The 22,667-nt window shown below is 38.1% G+C and overlaps 1 protein-coding gene across 1 annotated transcript in view; it reads right to left on the bottom strand.

Moving 5' to 3' along the window:
• CENPI (centromere protein I) overlaps positions 1 to 22,667 on the bottom strand; it is a 79,122-nt gene that overhangs the window by 13,029 nt on the left and 43,426 nt on the right. Inside the window, exons 12-18 of the mRNA XM_043569583.1 lie at positions 21,249 to 21,366; positions 21,097 to 21,161; positions 16,341 to 16,435; positions 5,947 to 6,082; positions 4,961 to 5,085; positions 3,062 to 3,110; positions 2,712 to 2,930 (exon numbers count right to left, since the gene is read on the bottom strand). Coding sequence (XP_043425518.1) covers positions 2,712 to 2,930; positions 3,062 to 3,110; positions 4,961 to 5,085; positions 5,947 to 6,082; positions 16,341 to 16,435; positions 21,097 to 21,161; positions 21,249 to 21,366 — 807 coding nt within the window. The remainder of the gene's footprint in view (positions 1 to 2,711; positions 2,931 to 3,061; positions 3,111 to 4,960; positions 5,086 to 5,946; positions 6,083 to 16,340; positions 16,436 to 21,096; positions 21,162 to 21,248; positions 21,367 to 22,667) is intronic.

Genomic DNA, 22,667 nt, shown 5'->3' with positions numbered 1-22,667 from the left:
AGAGGTATATAATGAAGTATTTACAGCAAAATTGTATAACATTTGGTATTTGCTTCAAAGTAACTGGGTGGGGTGAGAGGGTTAAAACCGGTTGGGAGTAGAGTCTGAACTGGGTGATGGGTATGTGGGGATTTATTTTACTATTCTCTTTACTTGTGTATGTTTGAAATTTACAACATGAAAAAAGTTTTGTAAAAAAAAGTAACAAAGACCTAATGCTATGGTAAGGAATGCCAAAATCTATGGAAAGGTAAGCCAGTATCTAGAACATGAGAAGCCAGATGGGTAAACCTCATTCTCAAAGTCGCTCTTGGCTTTTCTTCCACAGCTTCAAAGGGTAAAGGTAACTAAAGTCAAAGCACAGGTTCCGCCAAAGTAGGAAGTCTTATAACCCAACCCCCAATTTAAACTAGAGACCCAAAAGGCTATACCTTCAAGGTAAGAGTTTATCAGAAGTAAATTCGCCTTCTCAAAGGCTGGTCTATCCACCTATGATCAAGGGAACCTTAGGCATAGTACTTGGATTAGGGTAGTCCCAGACAAAGAGCACTCCTAGGTATCTATGGAAGTAAATGAAAAGTTCTCTCTACAGGAAGATCTCACTCTAATCTGATTCCTTCTACAGATAATATTCCAGGTATCCAGCACATGGCCAAAGATAACCAGACACACAAAGAAATTAAGCAATATGAGGAAGAAGCAGCAGAAAAAGGAGGCAAGCAGTACACACAAACACTTCTGATACTGGAATTATCAGACAGATTATAAAACAATGTTTACTAAGTTAAAGAAAGGAAACACTGGATGGTTAAAACAAGAAGCAATAAAAATGGCTACCTAAAGACAAAGAAGAGAGAAGAAGAAGGAGACAAGGATGGAAGAGACATTTCTACAGTTTAGATTTGGAACTAGGTAAATGTTTTACATATTCTATGTTAAAAGTAACCTCTAAAGCATGAAAAGAAACTGAAACAAATATACCTAAATGTATATAAAATACAGTACATGCTCTGTACAGTTTTAGGATTTAGTCCAGAAGCAAAAAGAACTAAAATTATTTCAAATTTCATCCAGTAGTCTCATTATTAATAGTAATATATGAAGATGAGAAAAACAGAAAGAGAAGAACGAGTATCAGAAAATCACTAAACTATACACCTCTGAAATCCCTCTATGTACTTAAAAATATAATTTTAATTCAAATACTGAAATCATTCAATATGTTTCTGAAGGCCTACATACTAATTTTTTCACCATCTGGTCCTTGACTACACTTCAAAACCTCATATCCTATAATGCTACAGTCTAAACTAGTGGTTCTCAACCCTGGTTGTATATCACAACAATTATATTAAAAAAGCAGATTCTGGATGTCACCACATTGTTATTAGATCAGAATCTCAGGGTGGGAGCATCAAGGATGTATACTTTAGAAAAGCACCCTGGGTACTTCTTCTCAGTTAAGGGAGAATCCCTGCTCAAGCCCTACAATTCTACTTAAGTTCCCCAAACGTGGTAAGCTCTAAAAGAGGGGTCAGCAAACCACGGCCCAGGTCTCACATCCAACCCAATGCCTGTTTCTGTAAATAAATTTTCATTAGAACACAACTCAGCCCATTTGTTTACCTACTGTCTATTGCTACTTTCATGCTACAATGACAAGGCTGAGTAGTCTTGATTGAAACAACATGGCCTGCAAAGCCTAAAATATTTACAATCTGGGCCTCTAATGGAAAAAGTCTACTGACCCCTTATCTATCTTTGCATTTTTCTTCAAATACTTCATCTTGGCAAGATCATGCTCATCACTCAAAGCTCTGACTGGCACCACTTCTGTAAAGCCTGAACTGGGTTAGTACCCCTGTATATTTTTTTCAATGTCCTCTGTACTTTCCCTATATTACTCATCATTCTTTATTCGAAGATGTCTATTTAATGACCACCACCCTATCTAGACCACAAACACTGAGGACAACACCCAGATGTGTCTTGTTTACCACATTGCCTGATTCATTACATGCATATATTAAGCATTTATTCAATAAATATCTCCCCCCTCCTGTACATTTCTTTTCCATCTTATTAGATTTCTCAGTGTTCCAATCTGTTAAGGGAATTCTGAATTTAGATTCTATCAGTGTATCTGTAATCCCATCATATTGTGTCATTTACACATTTGATATGCACACCATTTGAATTCCTCAAGTCACTGATAGTGGTGAAAATGACAAGGCTGATAAAGTCCTAAGAAGACTGGACCCCCTCCCTGCCAGCACAGTGACAGCCATCAAATCAGCAGTCTTTAGTGTAGCCTACATTTTCCATCTTGTCTAGAAGGATTTTATGAGAGTTTCCACTTCTTCACAGCCATTTCTTACCTGGTACCATCTGTACCCAAGTAGAACTGAACTAACAATCACTCCCCCATCTTTCTCACAACGGTACCTTTTTCTCATTTCACCTCACTATATTGTAATAATGTTTATAAGTCTGTCTTTGCCACAAGCCCAAGCCTGGAGGATAATCCTCCTTGGGAGGATAGAAACTTACTTAAATTAACTTTGAACCTCCAGAATGTCCAAAAATCGAGCTGACACCAAAAAAGGAATGAATGAACACGTCTTACAATTCAGACACAATTTATTGCATTTCCTATTTCTGCCATTATAGCACTCCTATATAAAATCTAAAAATCCTTTAAACGTCCTTACCTGGAGCAGAAAGGAAACTGTATAACTCAATAGAGCTGGGTGATGAACTAAATTTAAACTGCTTTTATACTCTGCTACTCCAGCTTTTTCTATGACTTCATGGTCAATATACAATCCTTTCTGGAAAGGTTTGGATGTCCACAGGCAACCAACCATCACTGTCAAATAGTGATTAAATTCTTTATAGGTCTTGGTACTGAAATTGAACTCTGATTTTGTCTGTTGGGAAAGAAAAGAAATATTCTCATTATAATCTTTTCTTCCTTTCCTTCTTATTCCCAATAGATCATATACATCCAAACTCAATTTTTCAACAATGGTGATTTAACACAGAGCTTTGTCATCTATACCTTTTGTACCAACTCATTTTTCTTTGCAGCAGTCAAATTTTTACGATACCTAAAATGGAGAACAGAATGAAATTTTGAACATTGAATGCTTTTGAAATGTGTAAACATAAAGGTGTACATTAAAATTTTTTTAATGTTTATTTATTTTTGAGAGAGAGACAGAGCGTGAATGGGGAAGGAGCAGAGAGAGAGGGAGACACAGAATCCAAAGCAGGCTCCAGGCTCTGAGCTGTCAGCATGGAGCCTGACGTGGGGCTCAAACCCGTGAACCATGAGGTCATGACCTGAGCCGAAGTCAGCCGCTTAACCAACTGATCCACCCAGGCACCCCAAAAGTGTCCATTTTAAATGTAAATATATGCAGATGTGACATACACAAATAACCAGCTGCCTAGTTAAGGTTTTTATTCTTCTGTGCTACACTCCTCTTAAAGATAAAAGTTAATAGAGGCTCAAATATTGAGTTGTACATTTAAGATATGCACTTAACTATATGTAAATTTTAGCTGCCTGAATAAAAAAGAAAAACCAATGAAGGAAATACTTTTAATGTTTCACTATAAAAAATTAATAGAGGCTCAAGAGCAGTCACTAATATAAAACATGTTCTCTTAATGTAGAAAAAAGGTACAGTAGAAAGGATAAACGGGAAACTTATAAATTTATTTTTTTCTTGCCTGGGAACAATTAGTAATTAGTTTATAAACATTCTAACCTTGGTATAATCCTTAAAGTTATGCCAAAGGGGTCTACGACAATTGTGAACTAAAAGAGTAATTTCAGGGGCACCTGGGTGGCTCAGCCGGTTAAGCATCCGACTATTGATTTCAGCTCAAGTCATGACTTCACAGTTCGTGGGATCAAGCCCCACATCAGGCTCTGCACTGAAGGGCCAGAGCCTGCTTGGGATTCTCTACCTCTCTCTCCACCCCTCCCTTGCTCACATGCGTGCTCTCTCTCAAAATAAATAAATAAACATTTAAAAAATAAAAAGAGTAATTTCAGTCTGTAAGTGAAAGAATTAGAGGGGATCAGAAACTCCTCTTACAGTTTCATATAATTGGCAATAGCTCCCCTCATCTACCAGAAAATGTTCACTTCTTTTAAAGTTTATTTATTTATTTTGAGAGAGATAGAAAGCAGGGTAGGGGCAGAGAGAGAGGGAAGAGAGAGAATACCAAGCAGGCTCCACACTGTCAGCACAGAGCCTGATGTGGGGCTTCAACTCACAAACAGTGAGATCATGACCTTAGCCAAAATCAAGAGCTGGACGCTTAACCAACTGAGCCACCCAAGTGCCCTAAAAATGTTCTTTTTACCAGAGATACTACATAGAACTAAACTAGTTGTCAGCAACTAACTAATTTTTCTTTAGGACACAGCAATGAGAATGGACAATGCTGAGGGCACCAGTACCACTGCACAAAAGATTTGTTAACTAAGAATGTTTTTTTTTAATTTTTAAAATTTGAGTGTGGCTGACACACAATGTTACATTAGTTTCAAATGTACCACACAGTGATTTGACAAGTACATACATTATGCTATGTCTACCACTGTAGCTGTCACCATACAATGCTATTACAATATCACTGACTATATTATTCATGCTGTGCCTTTTATTACCATTAACTATGAATTTTTTAAAACCATATCCCCCATGGTGACATTTCAAAAACACAGTTAAAATAGTCCCATATCAGAAGGTCATTACCAAAAGAAAGACATGTTTCCTATTTCAATAGGTTCTGGCAGGAAATAAAAATAGTTTTATTGTCTTTAATATTTTATTGTATACAATATATTACAGGGTATAAATTATAATTTATTGTATAGTTGAAAAACAAAGATAGAAGTATGATGTGTTAATTTATATAAAACAGTAAAAATGTTTTGTACCTGTCCATGATATAACACAGCTGGTTCAGGATACTGGAATCTAGACTGAGGAGAGCAGGATAGAAGATCCCCGGAGGAAACAATACCACTAGTGGAAGGTTATAATTTACATATATGTCACATACCTTTTGGGAAGAATGATAACATCAGTATACAAATTATTTCCCAGAACCCCTCAACCAAGTTCACCCAAAGATTTATCAATAGAGAATAAGCAATAATAGAACATCAGATTTTGGTCTGCCTGATTCATAAATTGAATAGGTAATCACAGCCTGCTTAAAAATGTACCTGACTAAACATCAAACTTGCCATAGAGGATTATTTCTACAATGTCATTACTAAAATATTCCATTTTTTCCTGGGGAGAGGGCTTTAAGTTGGGAAGAGAGGAGAAGGGAGTCCTTAAAGGGAGTATTCATCCCATTAATAGTGATTTATCATATTAGTTAGCTATCAACATGGAAAATGAGCATGCTTCTAAAATATATAGCACAAGACAATTAGTGCAGGGAGGAAGCCAAGAAAACTGAGATTAGTAGGTACTTCCAGGATAATAGTTTTGTCCACATCAAATACTACAAAATATAAGAAGACCATAATCATAGATGTTTTGAAAGGTAGAAGTGGATATATGAAGAAACAACAGGGTGTTTTTTGGGTTTTGCCGGGAGTGTGGAATGTACAATGAATGAGTAAAAAGTGATGCTATAGACAGACTTCTGCCGAGGGTCAGCATTCTTCAGGGGAATGTCTATTAAAGCAGTACCTGAACTTTTCACCAAAACCATTTGTTTCTCCATTTTATGAAAATCAGTTATTCAGGTGATAATCTAATCATGAACTTCAAAATAAGAAGCTTATTTTAACTGTGTTAAACATAGTCACAGTCCAACTTAATAGTTGTACATAAAATTTAAATAATAGACCAGTAAAGCAGACAGCCAACACAAAAATCAAAATAGACAATATGGGATGTGTACTACCTTCTCATAGAAATCCAAAATAAAGTGCAGTAAGAAAGTATTGTTGCTTTCCAAGCGCATTGCAGTAGTGGACAGCCACCCTATGTAGTCAATCAGTTCAGACACAGTGTTCACGGATCCACCTAAAGTGGTATCCCTGCAATAAGAAACCATGACACTGAGACCCACATTCGCAAAAGTCTTCACAATTTCCAAGCTACAGTTAAATAATATACAGCAAAAAGTTTTTTAAGGATTTCAGAAAATGATCAGTGCTCCAATGTATAATTGAGGTTTTTTTTAAACCACAGTGATTAACCATAAAACTACACAGTGCTCCAGGGAACCATTAAGATAAATTCACAGAACATGCCTAGCAACTACTCTACTAGTAAACATCAGAGAAAAAAGATTAAGCTCCAGACAGACTTTAGATGTCCAGGAACCACAGAATTCAGCAAATTAGTTTCTAAGTATACAAACCAAGACTCAGTTTTACCTGAATTCCTGAGTTGAAATGCTATTAAAACTAATTTCACTTTAACTGGAATTCAATTCAATCCTAAAACTGAATTAGTATAATTTTTGGCATCTTTCTTCCAGTAATAACCAAATGTGGTTATATTATATCCTTCCCAAATCAATAAACTGTGTCTCTTTATTTTTTTTAAGATTTTATTTTTACGTAATCTCTACACCAAACATGGGGCTTGAACTCACAACTCCGAGACCAAGAGTTGCGTGCTCTACTGACTTAGCCAGCCAGGTGCCCCAAACTGTGTCTCTTTAAATCACACTTAAACACTGACTCCTGATTTCACTTCTCTCTCTCTCTCTCTCTCTCTCTCTCTCTCTCTCTCCCCCACCCACCTCCCCTACCTCTCTCTCTCACACTTTTTTTTTTTAAATATTAACTTAAAATTTTTTTTAATGTTTGGTTAGTTTTGAGAGAGAGAGAGAGAGAGATAAAGACACAGCCTGAGCAGGGAGGAGCAGAGAGAGAGGGAGACACAGAATCCAAAGCAGGCTCCAGGCTCTGAGCCATCAACACAGAGCCCAATGTGGGGCTCGAACCTAAGAACAATGACATCATGACCTGAGCTGAAGGCAAAAGCTTAACTGACTGTGGCACCCCCTCCCCCAGACCTTGTGCATGCATTCACTCTCTCTCTTCAAAAAAAAAAATCACAAAAATAAATCTCAAGAAAAAAGGGAATAACAAGTTCAATTCACCTATCCACTCACCCTGTTCTTCAATCCACTGTTGAGTGGACTAGGAAAAGACTTACAAATGTGATTTCATACCTTTACCCTCTGATCTAGGTGGCCAACAATGGTTATGCACAAGAAATAAAGAATGGCAGATAGTCTTAGAGCCTGAGAAATGATTATGACTCTACCACCACCCACTGATGGATCAGTGTCAGAGTGAACAGGGAAAAGATCAGGAGACCATTCACAAAGGTGGGCATCCATATTGTCAACTGGCTATTTGCAAACTATATTTTAACTATGATTTTTGGCAGCACCTGGCAAATGTTTCTGAAATAATTTGAGCAATGATGATTGCTTACAACAGCACACTTTGAAGTGCTTCTCCACAGGACACAGAGGCACTTAAAAAAATTTTTTTAACGTTTATTTATTTTTGAGACAGAGAGAGACACAGCATGAATGGGGGAGGGTCAGAGAGAGAGGGAGACACAGAATCGGAAGCAGGCTCCAGGCTCTGAGCCATCAGCCCAGAGCCCGACGCGGGGCTCAAACTCTCGGACCGCGAGATCATGAACTGAGCCGAAGTCGGCCGCCCAACCGACTGAGCCACCCAGGCGCCCCGAGGCACTTTAGATGAAACAATATTCTGTTCAGGACTGCATCCTACTCCCCACACACAGCAACATGTTTACCATCCTTGGCTACCACTCACTAAATAATGGTAGCACCCTCTTCCCATTCACAGTGCCAACCAAAAACGCCCAATGGAGAACCACTGCTGAGAATGGCTTCCTACCCTTCCCTCCTTATGATCTACAACTACAATTTACTCCCTCTTTGACAGTCATGTGGCATATGGTCATATGAGAGGGACATGGCATTATATCCATATTGCCAAACAGGAGTTACTGAGAGCATAAGAGCTATATTATACAATGCCAAGTGGTATTATGACACTTAAGTTATCTACACTTATGTCCATTTGTTTAAGACTTTTAGAAAACTCCTTTTTAACTGCCCTGACGAAATTCATGACACTAGTTTAAAAAGGATCCTAGGGGCCCGCGGAAGAGGGTACGAAGGGCGGAGAGGCAGTGCATGCTACACGAACTGCAGGAGGGAGCCAGGGTGGTAGAGGGGCAGCCCGCCTGGCAAGGTGGAATCCCAGAGTCTGGCTTGCAAAAGCGGAGGGACCAGACTGTGTGAGTTCTGACAGCCAGCGGGACTTAACATCTGGAACTTATAAGTCAACAGCTCTGCTCTCAGAGAGCGGGGAGGGTGAGAGGATGCCAGGAGGGAGAGGTGTTGAGCCCTGGAAGACAGAGCTCAGCTCGGTGGGGAACAAAGGCGTTGGACAGCGTTATCTCCCTCTCCCATCCCCCAGCCAAAATCCCAAAGGGAACCAGTTCACAGCACCAAACTTGCTTGCACCACGCAAACACCCAACGCTGTGCTCCTCTGGATCCATCCCTCCAACGGGTCTGCCTGCCTCCCTCCCAGTGCTGCAGGGCACCTCCTGCAGGGGACCACCAGCAGCAAAGCCAGCTAAGGCTGCCCCTCCCACCCCTGTGCACCCTGCGGATCCACCACGGCTAATACTCCAGATCCCATCAAAGCAACTCCACAAGCCTGGCAGTGTGCAGGTAGCCCAGACAGGGGCTACACCACTCCACAGTGAGTCCTGCCCCTGGGAGAGGGGAAGATAAGGTACATAGCAGTCTGACTGTGGCCCCATTGGTGGGTTGGGGACAGACATTGGGTCTGACTGCAGCCCCACCCACCAACACAAGTTACTCCAAATAGCACAAGGGAAGTGCCCTGCAGTTCCGCGCCACCCCAAGGACTATCCACAATGACAAAATGGAAGAATTTGCCTCAAAAGAAACTCTAGGAAATAGCGACAGCTAACGAATTGATCAAAAACAATTTAAGCAATATAATGCAACAAGAATTTAGAATACTAGTCATAAAATTAATCACTGGGCTTGAAAAAAGTATAGAGGACAGCAGAGAATCTATTGCTACAGAGATCAAGGGACGAAGAAATTAGTCATGAGGAGCTAAAAAATGCTATAAATGAGGTGCAAAATAAAATGGAGGTGACCACACTTGGATTGAAGAGGCAGAGGAGAGAATAGGTGAATTAGAAGATAAAATTATGGACAAAGAGGAAGCTGAGAAAAAGAGAGAGAAAAAAATCCAGGAGTATGAAGAAAGAATTAGAGAACTAAGTGATGCAATCAAACGGAACAATATCTGTATCATAGGAATACCAGAAGAGGAAGAGATAGAGAAAGGGGCTGAAGGTGTACTTCAACAAATCATAGCTGAGAACTTCCCTGATCTGGGGAAGGAAAAAGGCATTGAAATCCAAGAGGAAAAGAGAACTCCCTTCAGACGTAACTTGAATAGATCTTCTGCACCACATATCATAGTGAAACTGGCAAAATACAAAGATGAAAATTCTGAAAGCAACTAGGGATAAACACGCTCTAACATATAAAGGGAGACCTATAAGACTAGTGATGGATCTATCTACTGAAACTTGGCAGGCCAGAAAGGAATAACAGGAAATCTTCAATGTGATGAACAGAAAAAATATGCAGCCGAGAATCCTTTATTCAACAAGTCTGTCATTTAGAATAGAAGGAGAGACAAAGGTCTTCCCAAACAAACAAAAACTGAAGGAATTCATCATCACTGAACCAGCCCTACAAGAGATCCTAAGGGGGACCCTGTGAGACAAAGTACCAGAAACATCACTACAAGCATGAAACCTACAGACATCACAATGACTCTAAACCCATAACTTTCTGTAATAACACTGAATGTAAATGGACTAAATGCTCCAACCAAAAGACGTGGGGTATCAGAATGGATAAAAAAAGCAAGGCCCATCTATTTGCTGTCTGCAAGAGACTCATTTTAGACCTGAGGACACCTTCAGATTGAAAGTGAGGGGATGGAGAACTATCTATCATGCTACTGGAAGCCAAAAGAAAGCTGGAGTAGCCATACTTATATCAGACAAACTAGACTTTAAATTAAAGGCTGTAACAAGAGATGAAAAAGGGCATTATATAATAATTACAGTGTCTATCCATCAGGAAGAGCTAACAAGTATAAATGTCTATGTGCCAAATACAGGAGCCCCCAAATATATAAAACAATTACTCACAAACATAAGCAACCTTATTGATAAGAATGTGGTAATTGAAGGGGACTTTAACACTCCACTTACAACAATGGATATATTATCTAGACAAAAGATCAATAAAGAAACAAGAGCCCTGAATGATACATTGGATCAGATGGACTTGACACATATATTTAGAACTCTGCATCCCAAAGCAACAGAATATACTTTCTTCTCGAGTGCACATAGAACATTCTCCAAGATAGATCACCTACTGGGTCACAAAATAGCCCTTCATAAGTATGAAAAAATTGAGATCATACCATGCATACCTTCAGACCACAATGCCATGAAGCTTGAAATCAACCACAGGAAAAAGTCTGGAAAACCTCCAAAAGCATGGAGGTTAAAGAACACCCTACTGAAGAATGAATGGGTCAACCAGGTAATTAGAGAAGAAATTAAAAAATATATGGAAACAAATGAAAATGAAAAGACAACAATACAAATGCTTTGGGATGCAGCGAAGGCAGTCCTGAGAGGAAAATACATTGCCATCCAGGCCTATCTCGAGAAACAAGAAAAATCCTAAATACAAAATCTAACAGCACACCTAAAGGAACTGGAAGCAGCACAGCGAAGACACCCCAAACTCAGCAGAAGAAGAGAAATAATAAAGATCAGAGCAGAAATAAACAATATAGAACCTAAAAAAACTGTAGAGCAGATCAATGAAACCAAGAGTGGGTTTTTTGAAAAAATAAACAAAATTGATAAACCTCTAGCCAGGCTTCTCAAAAAGGAAAGGGAGATGACCCAAATAGATAAAATCATGAATGAAAATGGAATTATTTCAAACAATCCCTCAGAAATACAAGCAATTATCAGGGAATACTATGAAAATTACATGCCAACAAACTGGACAACCTGGAAGAAATGGACAAATGCCTAAGCACCCACACACTTCCAAAACTCAAACAGGAAAAAATAGAAAACTTGAACGGACCCATAACCAGTGAAGAAATTGAATCAGTTATCAAAAATCTCCTTACAAATAAGAGTCCAGAACCAGATGGCTTCCCTGGGGAATTCTACCAGACATTGAAAGCAGAGATAATACCTATCCTTCTCAAGTTGTACCGAAAAATAGAAAGGGAAGGAAAACTTCTAGACTCATTCTATCAAGCCAGCATTACTTTGATTCCCAAGCCAGACAGAGAGCCAGCAAAAAAAGAGAACTACAGGCCAATATCCCTGATGAATATGGATGCAAAAATTCTCAATAAGATACTAGCAAATCGAATTCAACAGCATATAAAAGAATTATTCACCATGATCAAGTGGGATTCATTCCTGGGCTGCAGGGCTGGTTCAACATTCACAAATCAATCAATGTGATACATCACATTAATAAAAGAAAAGATAAGAACCATATGATCCTGTCAATCGATACAGAAAAAGCATTTGACAAAGTTCAGCATCCTTTCTTAATAAAACCTTCGAGAAAGTTGGGGTAGGAGGAACATACTTAAACATCATAAAAGCCATGTATGAAAAGGCCACAACTAATATCATCCTCAATGGGGAAAAACTGAGAGCTTTTTCCCTGAGATCAGGAACAAGACAGGGATGTCCACTATCACTGCTGTTGTTTAACATAGTGTTGGAAGTGCTAGCATCAGCAATCAGACAACAAAAGTAAATCAAAGGCATCAAAATTGGCAAAGATAAAGTTAAGCTTTCACTTTTTGCAGATGACATGATATCATACATGGAAAACCTGATAGACTCCACCAAAAGTCTGCTAGAACTGATACATGAATTCAGCAAAGTCACAGGGTACAAAATCAATGTACAGAAATCAGTTGCATTCTTATACACTAACAATGAAACAACAGAAAGACAAATAAAGAAACTGATCCCATTCACAATTGCACCAAGAAGCATAAAATACCTAGGAATAAATCTAACCAAGGATGCAAAAGATCTGTATGCTGAAAACTACAGAAAGCTTATGAAGGAAATTGAAGAAGATATAAAGAAATGGAAAAACATTCCGTGCTCATGGATTGGAAGAATATTGTTAAAATGTCAATACCACCCAAAGCAATCTACACATCAATGCAATCCCAATCAAACTTGCACCAGCATTCTTCTTGAAGCTAGAACAAGCAATCCTAAAATTTGTGTGGAACCACAAAAGACCCCGAATAGCCAAAGCAATTTTGAAGAAGACCAAAGTGGGAGGCATCACAATCCCAGACTTTAGCCTCTACTACAAAGCGGCAATCATCAAGACAGCATGGTATTGGCACAAAAACAGACACATAGACCAATGGAATAGAATAGAAACCCCAGAATTAGACCCACAAAAGGATGGCCAACTAAACTTTGACAAAGCAGCAAAGAATATCCAATGGAAAAAAAGACAGTCTCTTTAACAAATGGTGCTGGGAGAACTGGACAGCAACATGCAGAAGGAGGAAACTAGACCAATTTCTTGCACCATTCACAAAAATAAACTCAAAGTGGATAAAGGACCTGAATGTGAGACAGGAAACCATCAAAACCCTAGAGGAGAAAGCAGGAAAAGACCTCTCTGACCTCAGCTGCAGCAATTTCTTACTTGACACATCCCCAAAGGCAAGGGAATTAAAAGCAAAAATGAACTATTGGGACCTCATGAAGATAAAAAGCTTCTGCACAGCAAAGGAAACAAGCAACAAAACTAAAAGGCAACCGACAGAATGGGAAAAGGTATTTGCAAATGACATATCAGACAAAGGGCTAGTATCCAAAATCTATAAAGAGCTCACCAAACTCCACACCCGAAAAACAAATAATCCAGTGAAGAAATGGGCAGAAAACATGAGTAGACACTTCTCTAAAGAAGACATCCAGATGGCCAACAGGCACATGAAAGGATGCTCAATGTTGCTCCTCATCAGGGAAATACAAATCAAAAGCACACTGAGATACCACCTCACGTCAGTCAGAGTGGCTAAAATGAACAGATCAGAAGACTATAAATGCTGGCGAGGATGTGGAGAAACGGGAACCCTCTTGCACTGTTGGTGGGAATGAAAACTGGTGCAGCCGCTTTGGAAAACAGTGTGGTGGTTCCTCAAACGATTAAAAATAGATCTACCCTATGACCCAGCAATAGCACTGCCAGGGATTTACCCAAGGGATACAGGAGTGCTGATGCATAGGGGCACTTGTACCCCAATGTTTATAGCAGCACTTTCAATAATGGCCAAATTATGGAAAGAGCCTAAGTGTCCATCAACTGATGAATGGATAAAGAAATTGTGGTTTACATACACAATGGAATACTACTTGGCAATGAGAAAGAATGAAAGATGGCCTTTTGTAGCAACGTGGATGGAATTGGAGAGTTTAGGCTAAGTGAAATAAGTCATACAGAGAAAGACAGGTACCATATGTTTTCACTCTTATGTGGATCCTGAGAAACTCAACAGAAAACCATGGGGGAGGGGAAGGAAAAAAAAAAAGGTTAGAGAGGGAGGGAGCCAAATCATAAGAGAGTCTTAAAAACTGAGAACAAACTAAGGGTTGATGGGTGGTGGGAGGGAAGGGAGGGTGGGTGATGGGCATTGAGGAGGGCACCTGTTGGGATGAGCACTGGGTGTTGTATGGAAACCAATTTGACAATAAATTTCCTATTTAAAAATAAATAGATAAATAAAAGAATCACCTTTTAACAACAACAAAAGAAAGGATCCTAGGGGGGTGCCTGGGTGGCTTGGTCAGTTGAGCATCAGACTCTTGGTTTTGTCTCAGGTCCATGATCTCATTGTCTTTGGGATGAAGCCGCACATTGGACTCTGCCTTCCCACTCTCTCTGTCCCTCCCCCGAACTCACGAACTCACTCTCTCTCAAAATATAAATAAATAAACATCTTTAAAAAAATAAAAAGAGGTTCTTTGTTTGGAATTTAGTATTTTTGAAAGAAAATATAGAAATGGAAGGCTCCTCTATCGGGTTACCTGAAGATTTACACTGCAAATTGGCGAAAGATTATAAATGCAAACACAGTGTCTTTAATAGAACTGAGATGTTTGAAGAGGTTAAACATTTAATTTCCTTATGATCGTGGTTCTCAATCTTTAGCTAGCATCAAATTATCAAAGTTTTTGTTAAAACATAGATTACTAGGCACTACATCCAGAGCGTATTTCAGTTGTTCTAGGATAGATTCTGAGACTTTGCATCTCTAAAAAGTTTCCAGTGATGCTGATGCTACTGGTCCCCAGACATCACTTTGAGGAGCACAGCCTTACAAGAAACTTTCACTACCCATAATATTCTATTTCTGTCTAAAAGTTACCAGACATATGTGATATATGGACACACTACAACAATGAATATGAATAACTAAAAACAATTTCTAGGCAACTCCCAAGCTTTTATTCACCATGTTCCTCTCAAAGGAGGAGATCACTATAGGTATAAGAACACATAGGAAAATAGGAGCTAATCTAACCAAGCTAACCACTAACCACGTGCAACTGAAGCTAAGAGATCCCTATACTTAAATAAACTGTGACTGATAATGTAAGGAATTTGAATGCTAATTAGATATTTGAAGATATTAACTAATTTTATAAGTCACAGAAAGACAAATACCATATGATGTCACTTAGATGTGGAAAAACAAAACAAACGAACAAAGAAACAAAAAACAAACAGAAAAAGCCTCATAGAGAACTGATGACTGCCAGAAGAGATGGAGGTCAGGGGGATGGGCAAAACAGGTGAAGGGGATTAATAGGTACAAACTTTCTATTATAAAATAAGTCATGGGGATGAAAAGTATAGCAAAGGGAATATAGTTAATAATATAGCAATAACTTTGTAGGGTGACAGATGGTAACTACACTTATCTTTTAAGTTTATTTATTTATTTTGAGAGAGAAAGACAGCATAAGCAGGGGAGGGGCAGAGAGAGAGGGAGAGACAGAGAATCCCAAGCAGGCTTTGCACCGTTAGCACGGAACCTGATTCAGAAGCTCAAACTCACAAACCATGAGATCATGACCTGAGCCGAAATCAAGAGTTGGATGCTTAACCAACTGAGCTCCCCAGGCGCCCCATAACTACACTTATTGTAGTGAGTACTGTATAATATATAGAATTGTCAAATCACTATGTTATACACCTGAAACTAATATAATGTTGTGTGTCAATTATACTTCAATTAAAATTTTTTAAATGATGATAAAATAAAGCTATTAATTTTTTGGTGTTATACTGCTATAATTTTTCAACAGTTGAAATGATGTGTGGGTTTTGCTTTTTCCTTAAAAAAAAAAACCTAGAACAAAAGAAAATGAGGAGTGTTATAAATTAGAAAAAAAAATTAATCATGACCTGATAACTGTTAAAGCTGGATGATGCATACATAAGGATAACACTGTACTATTTTCTGTCCTTTTGAATATGTTTGCAATTTTCTATAAGAGTGCTTTTAAAATTAATGTTAAAAAATAATGTGGCTGATAATATAGGAGAAGCCAAAGATTTTATGTAGAAAGAGTAAAAAAGGGCACATTTAACAATAATCAACATAATGGAAAGCTGGGGTTCTTTTTTTATTTCAAAGTGAAAAGAAATTAATGTACATAACCAAAATACATCAGAGAAACCAAAACCAAAACTGTACAGAAAAATTACAGATTTTCCTAACCATCATCAGAACTGACTTTACATGTAAGTAAGAACATATTTTATAAAGTGAGCTAAACTGAATGGAAGCCAAAGATGCAAGTTTTAACATCAGCTCTCCAATGTTTTGCTATAGTAACTCTTGTAAGTCACTTAGAGGATTAGGGGTTGCTTTCTGATTTATACAATTGAACTTGAAGAATTTAGCCTCCCTCACAGGATTACAGGGAAGAAAAGCGAAAAGAAACAAAAACATTTTTGTTAAGAAAGCTATGACTATGTATTTACAATAAGGTCTCGTGCCATACTATTAAACTCTATCTGCAAACATTTTAATGCAGATCATCTCTTGTGGAGTGTTGTAAGAGAACTCACAGAGGACTGTCCATCACAGGTTTCATGTGGATGTCCGTAGAAAGCCACAACAGCCAATTCTGCAATAGTTCTTTCAAACTCTGGAGAACACTACACTGAGGAATCAAAACAAAAAAAAAATCATTCATAAAACCATTCAGACACACTACAGTGTCAAGAACAAATTAAAACCAGAGGCTTGGTGGTGGAGATGACTGCATCTAATTCAGAACCTAATAGCTGCTGCTCCAGCCTGATCAGTCTCCAAGAGACAGATGAATGCCAAGTTCAAGTTTATATTGCCATTTTCTCTACAAGACTGCCGCCAGCTTATCAGCCCAGGAACAGACTCTTGTTTCTCTAAATTACATTCATTTATAACATATATTACATCTTCAAATAAAGTATCACCCACCCCTTGCTGTCTCCCCTTAGATATCCTTTAAAGTTGCTATAGAAATGAGTTTCCCATCCATTTCACCTTGTGTCACAACTACAATTTACTCCCTTTTTGACAGTCATAAACTTTATCTTACCTTCTGTAACTGTGGAAAACAAACAATTCTAGTCATTCTCAGGCTTTGCCTTGATTTCTCAGGGTCTCATTTACATACAAATACAGTCTTGACAGAAGTGTGCCCAGAGCATTAATGAGGATAAATCATAGTATCTATAAATTTGAAAGCTATCCATATCATCCCCAAACCTAATACAGGAAACCTTTATTACATATCCTTAACAACAGGGGGAGAGCATTCGCACATATCCTTAACAAATAATGGCCTAGATACTATTTGAATATCTCCAGTGATAGGATGCTCACTTCACAGAACAGTTCAATTAATACTTTTTAAAGAAACTGACACCTTGCATTCAGGTTATAAATATGTTCAAGTTTAAAGTGACCTTGGAATCACCTAAAACAGTGTTCAATTTTGGTGTCAACCAAGGATTTAAACATCTGAGAAGGTAGTAAATATTACCATGTCATATTCAGAAAACTAAATCCTTTCATTCCCCACTCACTTATTCTAATCCACGCAGTCCCCACATTAAAGTCATGAGATTTTTATGTTTATGAGAGGAACATGGGTTAAAAAAAAAAAAAGGTTGAGAAGCACAGCTCTACCCTATATAAGAACCTTCTCTACATAAATATCCCCAGTAGATACACCCACTAAGCCTATGCTTGACCTTATTCTAACACCAGGAAACATACTACCTCTTAAAGTCCTTTATTCCATTTTGAGTTTCCTCTACCTATAATGAGATACTGCCGTGGGGTGCCTGGGTGGCTCAGTAGGTTAAGCAACCAACTCTGGATTTCGGCTGAGGTCATGATCCCAGGGTCGTAGGATCGAGTCCCACATTGTGCTCCGTGCCGAGTATGGAGATCTCGCTTAAGATTCTCTCTCTCCCTCTGTCCCCCACCCCACTCTGGCATGCACACACATTCTCTCTAAAAGAAAAAAGTTTATTAAAAAAAGATACTGCCCTATATCTAATACTGCCTTCTGAAGTCACATAGAGATCTGCTCTTTCCATGGGACAATCTATCAATTATTTGAAAAGAACCACAAAATATTCATCTTTTTTCCTCCAGGCACAATATTCCTGGTTCCTTTACTATCCCAAGCTAGAAATCTCAAAGTCATCTTGTGTCCTTCATGCTTCATTTCATCACCAAATCCTATCATTTTTTCTTTTCAAAATGCCCAACTTTTCCATTCCTTCCAATCCCCCTGTAACTACCTAGCCCAGGCCTTCACATCTCTAAGATTACTTTATCCTACTAGTCAGTCTTCTTTTTCTAGTCTCATCTCCCAAACCCCCATTCTTTCTCTATGGCTACCAGACCTTTGTTACTTAAGTACTCTACCCGTTATATCCATCTTCCCTCAAAGAACCACGTATGGCAAAGGAATAGCAATACATAACAAGGTCTTAAAAATGTTCAAACTCTTTCCTTTTACCCAGTAACTTCACTCCTGGAAATGGATACCAAGAGAAGAAATCTGTATTATGAAGATGAGCAATATAGTTATCTATACCTACAAAGAAACAAATTAGAGATAATAACAGAAAAAGGATTAAATAGATTTTTGTGAACTATGACTAGGTATTGACTATATTTGACGAATTCCGGATTGATTTTTTTGAGAGAGAGAGAGAGAGGGAGAGAGCACGTGCAAGTTGGGGAGGAGGAGAGGGAGAGAAGACATCTCAAGCAGGCTCCATGCCCAGTGTGGAGCTTGATCCCACGACCATGAGATCATGATCTGAGCTGAAATCAAGAGTTGAACACTTAACTGACTGAGCCATCCAGGCTCCCCTGTATTCTGATTTTTAAATTTATGTCCACTGTTTTTGTAATTATATAGGAGATATAAATCAATGTGGACAAAAATTAGAAAATTAACATGTCAAAATGAAAAAAGCATTGTTACAGTGGATTTGTGGGATTTTCTCAACCAAAATTCTTCAAGAAAAAAGTTGTTTACTGATAGGCACAACTAGCTAAGCACAAACAAAAGCACTGAAGATGTGAAACTATTAGAGTTTTAAACATTATTTATTATGTTAAGCTGGGTAATCAAGCTATACAATAGCTAAGGTGATAATAAGTCATTAAAAGCCTCATAAACTCTACTCTGTTTTCTCTTTTGCCTTTTAAAAGCCTCAAAAACTGGAGCACGTGGGTGGCTCAGTCAGTTAAGTGTCCAACTTCCGCTCAGGTCACGATCTCACAGTTTGTGAGTTTGAGCCCTGCATTGGGCTCTGTGCTATCAGCACAGCTATCAGCCTGGAGCCTGCTTCAGATTCTGTGTCTCCCTCTATCTCTGCCCCTCCATCCCTCCCTCTTTCTTTCTCTCTCAAAAATAAATAAACATTAAATAAATAAAATAAAAGCCTCATAAACTAACTGAATTTTTAGCTAATTCTACCACAGGTCACATTGCTGTTATCCTTAGCCACTTTCCCAGAATGAAAACCCTTTGATCACTTATCCTTTCTTGTACCCTATACTTCTCTGTGCTTCTTTCCCTCTTTCATTGATCTCAACCTTTCCAAATCTTTCAATTACAGTTTCCACAACTTCTATTCCATGATAATCTAAACCTATACCTTCCTATTCTTCGAAGTATGCTTTCCAACTTCTTATTCTAGTCATATCCTGGCTCTCCCTCCCCACTCGAGGACACTTTTCTCTGAATACATTTCCCTATCTCCCTTCAACACCTGGAGGTAAGCAATGCCCTAGCTTCCTTGCTAACATGAGAAAAGAATGTAAGCCCATTCTTTGAGAAGGTAAATATAAAATCAGAAATGAATCTCCCTTTAAAAGGAAATAAATCTGGTTCTGCCCCCATGATTCCACTGAAACTCCTCACAAAGGTAGCACAAAACTTCTGTATTATCAATTCCAAAAGAAACTTTCTTTGGTCCTTATCTTTCTGGATCTTCCTGGGATATACGGCAACATTCTTCCTTCACTACTTCTTGATATCCTGTATTCCTTTTGTTTCCTTGGCACTACTGTTCTTCTGGCTCTTTTCATAGCTCTTGAGAAGGTTCCTTCATAGACTCTCCTTTTCAGCTAAGTGTTGAGTATTCCCCTGAGTTCTGTCCTTGGCCCACCATCTGTTTCCTTTCCTCTAACCCTTTCTCTCCCCAGCCTCCCACTCTCAAATATAAATATATGTATGTGTGTATAAATGCATATATACTTACTAAGTTGGACCATATGAAATTAACACTGATCAAATACTTTTGACCTACAAAATGGCAATTTTGTATGGTTCAACCTAATATTTATAGATAAATAGCTCCCTAGAATGATGGAATAAGAGAAGAGATAAAGAATGACCCAATTACAAGATAGGAAGAAAATCACAAAAAGCTGCAAAATGAAGTCCCTGAAGATGTATTGGCTGGGGAGAAGTGGTAGGTATTGTCATGTGAATGATGATGTTGGTCAGGTAATAAGTACAAATAATATAAATTAACCTCAAATCCAAGTTAATGTGACAGGTAGTTAATAAAGTACCATTTCATTATGACAAATACTAAGCAGGACAATACATTTTTACTGTAAATGTGGCCAACAGTAAGTGACTTAAGGTGAAAACAATGTTACAAAAGAAATACTCTTTATATTGTCACTCTTCTGAAATAGGAATAACCATTCTATACAAAAGTGGCTCTCAGACTCAGTTGGGTAGAACTCTTGGAACTCAGTGGTCTTTTTGGAGAACACACCAAAATAGTAACACATTTTAATTTTATATAAGGTTGGAACAATTTTATTAGCAGAAAATAAGAATGTTATAAATATACAGTATGAATGTCACAGGGGATTTTGTTTGTTTTGGCCATTACTGTATTCCCAGTGTCAAGAAGAGCATCTAGCACATGGTGGGTGTTCAATAAATATTTGTAAAATGAGTAAGGGTATCTATAAAAATATCAACCACAACAATCAAACTAAGTATGGTTAAGTATTTCCCAGTTTGTTTTTATTAATACTAATTTGCCACCTGTTCATTTACTTTGTCACCTGCTACAAGTGGAAGCAGTTCAGGAAACTGTATGCAACAAAACCTTTACAAAAGAAAATTCTATGCATTAACTTTGACTTGAGTGATGTAGCATCTCAAATCCAGATCCAAGGGAATCCTGGTAGAAAACCACTGCTTTAATGTGGGTTTAGAATCATGTACCACTGACCATAAAACCATACTTCCTATTTAATCTAAGCAATACAGTATTTTCTTACCTTGAAATAAATGGTTGATATAAAGAATAGCTGTGCTAGATGGTCAAAAAGAAGTGGTTTCACCTCTAGGAATTGAAGAAAAAAGATTATTCAAGATTCCTTTAATTAATATTACAATGAATTAAAGGACTCCAAATTTTCATGATACATACCAGAGAAGCTACTAAAAGGAATCCAGGTCACAAGCTGAAGGAACTGTGATCGACAACAGAGGCCATCCCAGAGGGGAAGGCTCTTATACAGGAATGTTTCACAGGAATAGAACCCCTCCTACAACACAAGTCCATAGTAATAACTCATATAAACCTCTTCAGTCCATAATTACTCTCTAAACAACCAGTTTATTCTGTGCTATAGTTCTTTTAGACCAAATTTTTTTGTCATCAATATAATAAAAGCCTTGGGTTAAGTGCCAGAGTTCCTCATAAAAAGGACCAGATGATTAATATTTGGATACATTACCATCTTCACCAACATAGTTTTCAAATACCATAAAACATCAACTAGAAAGAAGGTAAAAAGACAAGTTATGTAATGTTTTGAAAGATAAATGAAATTGTACTACTCTGGAGTATATGCAGTCACTTGCACAGTCAATAAGATGTACACAATGTTATAACAGGGCTGTAATTTCTTTAGAGGCCATAGACCAAATTCAAACTCTGGGCAGCTCCATCAGGAGGAATACTGAATGTGTATGTTGCTTATATTCCCACCAAAGAGAGGATCCAGGGCTTTCCTTTTTTTTTTTTTTCTTGTGTTGCCCTGAGCCTTAAATAATGGCATGCACCAGGACGCCATCTTAGAACTCCTTCTCATGACATGAGTTCTCTGGACAATATCATCTATAACATAGCTAAAACCACCACCTATATGAGGAGTCCTGTAGTTTAAATCTCATTCCTCAGCACTAGACTCATTATCTAACTGCCTACTGGGTATGACCTTTTAGATATCCAACAGGCATCTTTTAAGTCAAAATTCTTTCCTTCCAAGCCTGCCTGTTCCTTCTACATTTCCCTTTCTCACTGAATGCCATCATCATCCTCCCAAGCAGGAAACCTAAAAGTCAACCTAAATTCATCCCTTTACCCTCACCACCATAAAAATCACATCCAACTTCCAATTCAATGGCCTCACACCAAATCCTTAAGATTTATTCAACACATTTATTTGGCATCTTTTTTGTACCACATACCAAGATGAGCAATTGTACGGGAAGAAAATTTAGACATAGTTCCCCCTGACCAGGAGCTTATGTGTGAAAACAGAGATGCTGCAAGAGACAGGATACAGGTAAACACAGTGAACTAAGAGCACATAAAACAAACATCTGAACCAGACTAGGGCAATGAGTATAGGCTTCTTGATGGTGCTGAGTGGCAGCTTAAAGTACAGCTAGGTTACTTACGTAGGCCAAATAATTAATTGGCTAGTAGATTAAAAAATATTTATTGATTATGAGAACACAGTAACCCTATGAGGTCTTACCAATGAATTCAATTGAATGCATTCAGTTATATCTTCAGTTTGTTCTCTTAAATTACAGCCCTTTCTCTCTTATTCGCATG

The sequence above is a fragment of the Prionailurus bengalensis genome, chromosome X (genome assembly GCF_016509475.1).
Source record: "Prionailurus bengalensis isolate Pbe53 chromosome X, Fcat_Pben_1.1_paternal_pri, whole genome shotgun sequence".
NCBI classification, from domain to species: Eukaryota; Metazoa; Chordata; class Mammalia; order Carnivora; family Felidae; genus Prionailurus; species Prionailurus bengalensis.
The sequence above is the reverse complement of the archived record's forward strand: the minus strand, read 5'-3'. Positions and strand labels throughout refer to the sequence as shown.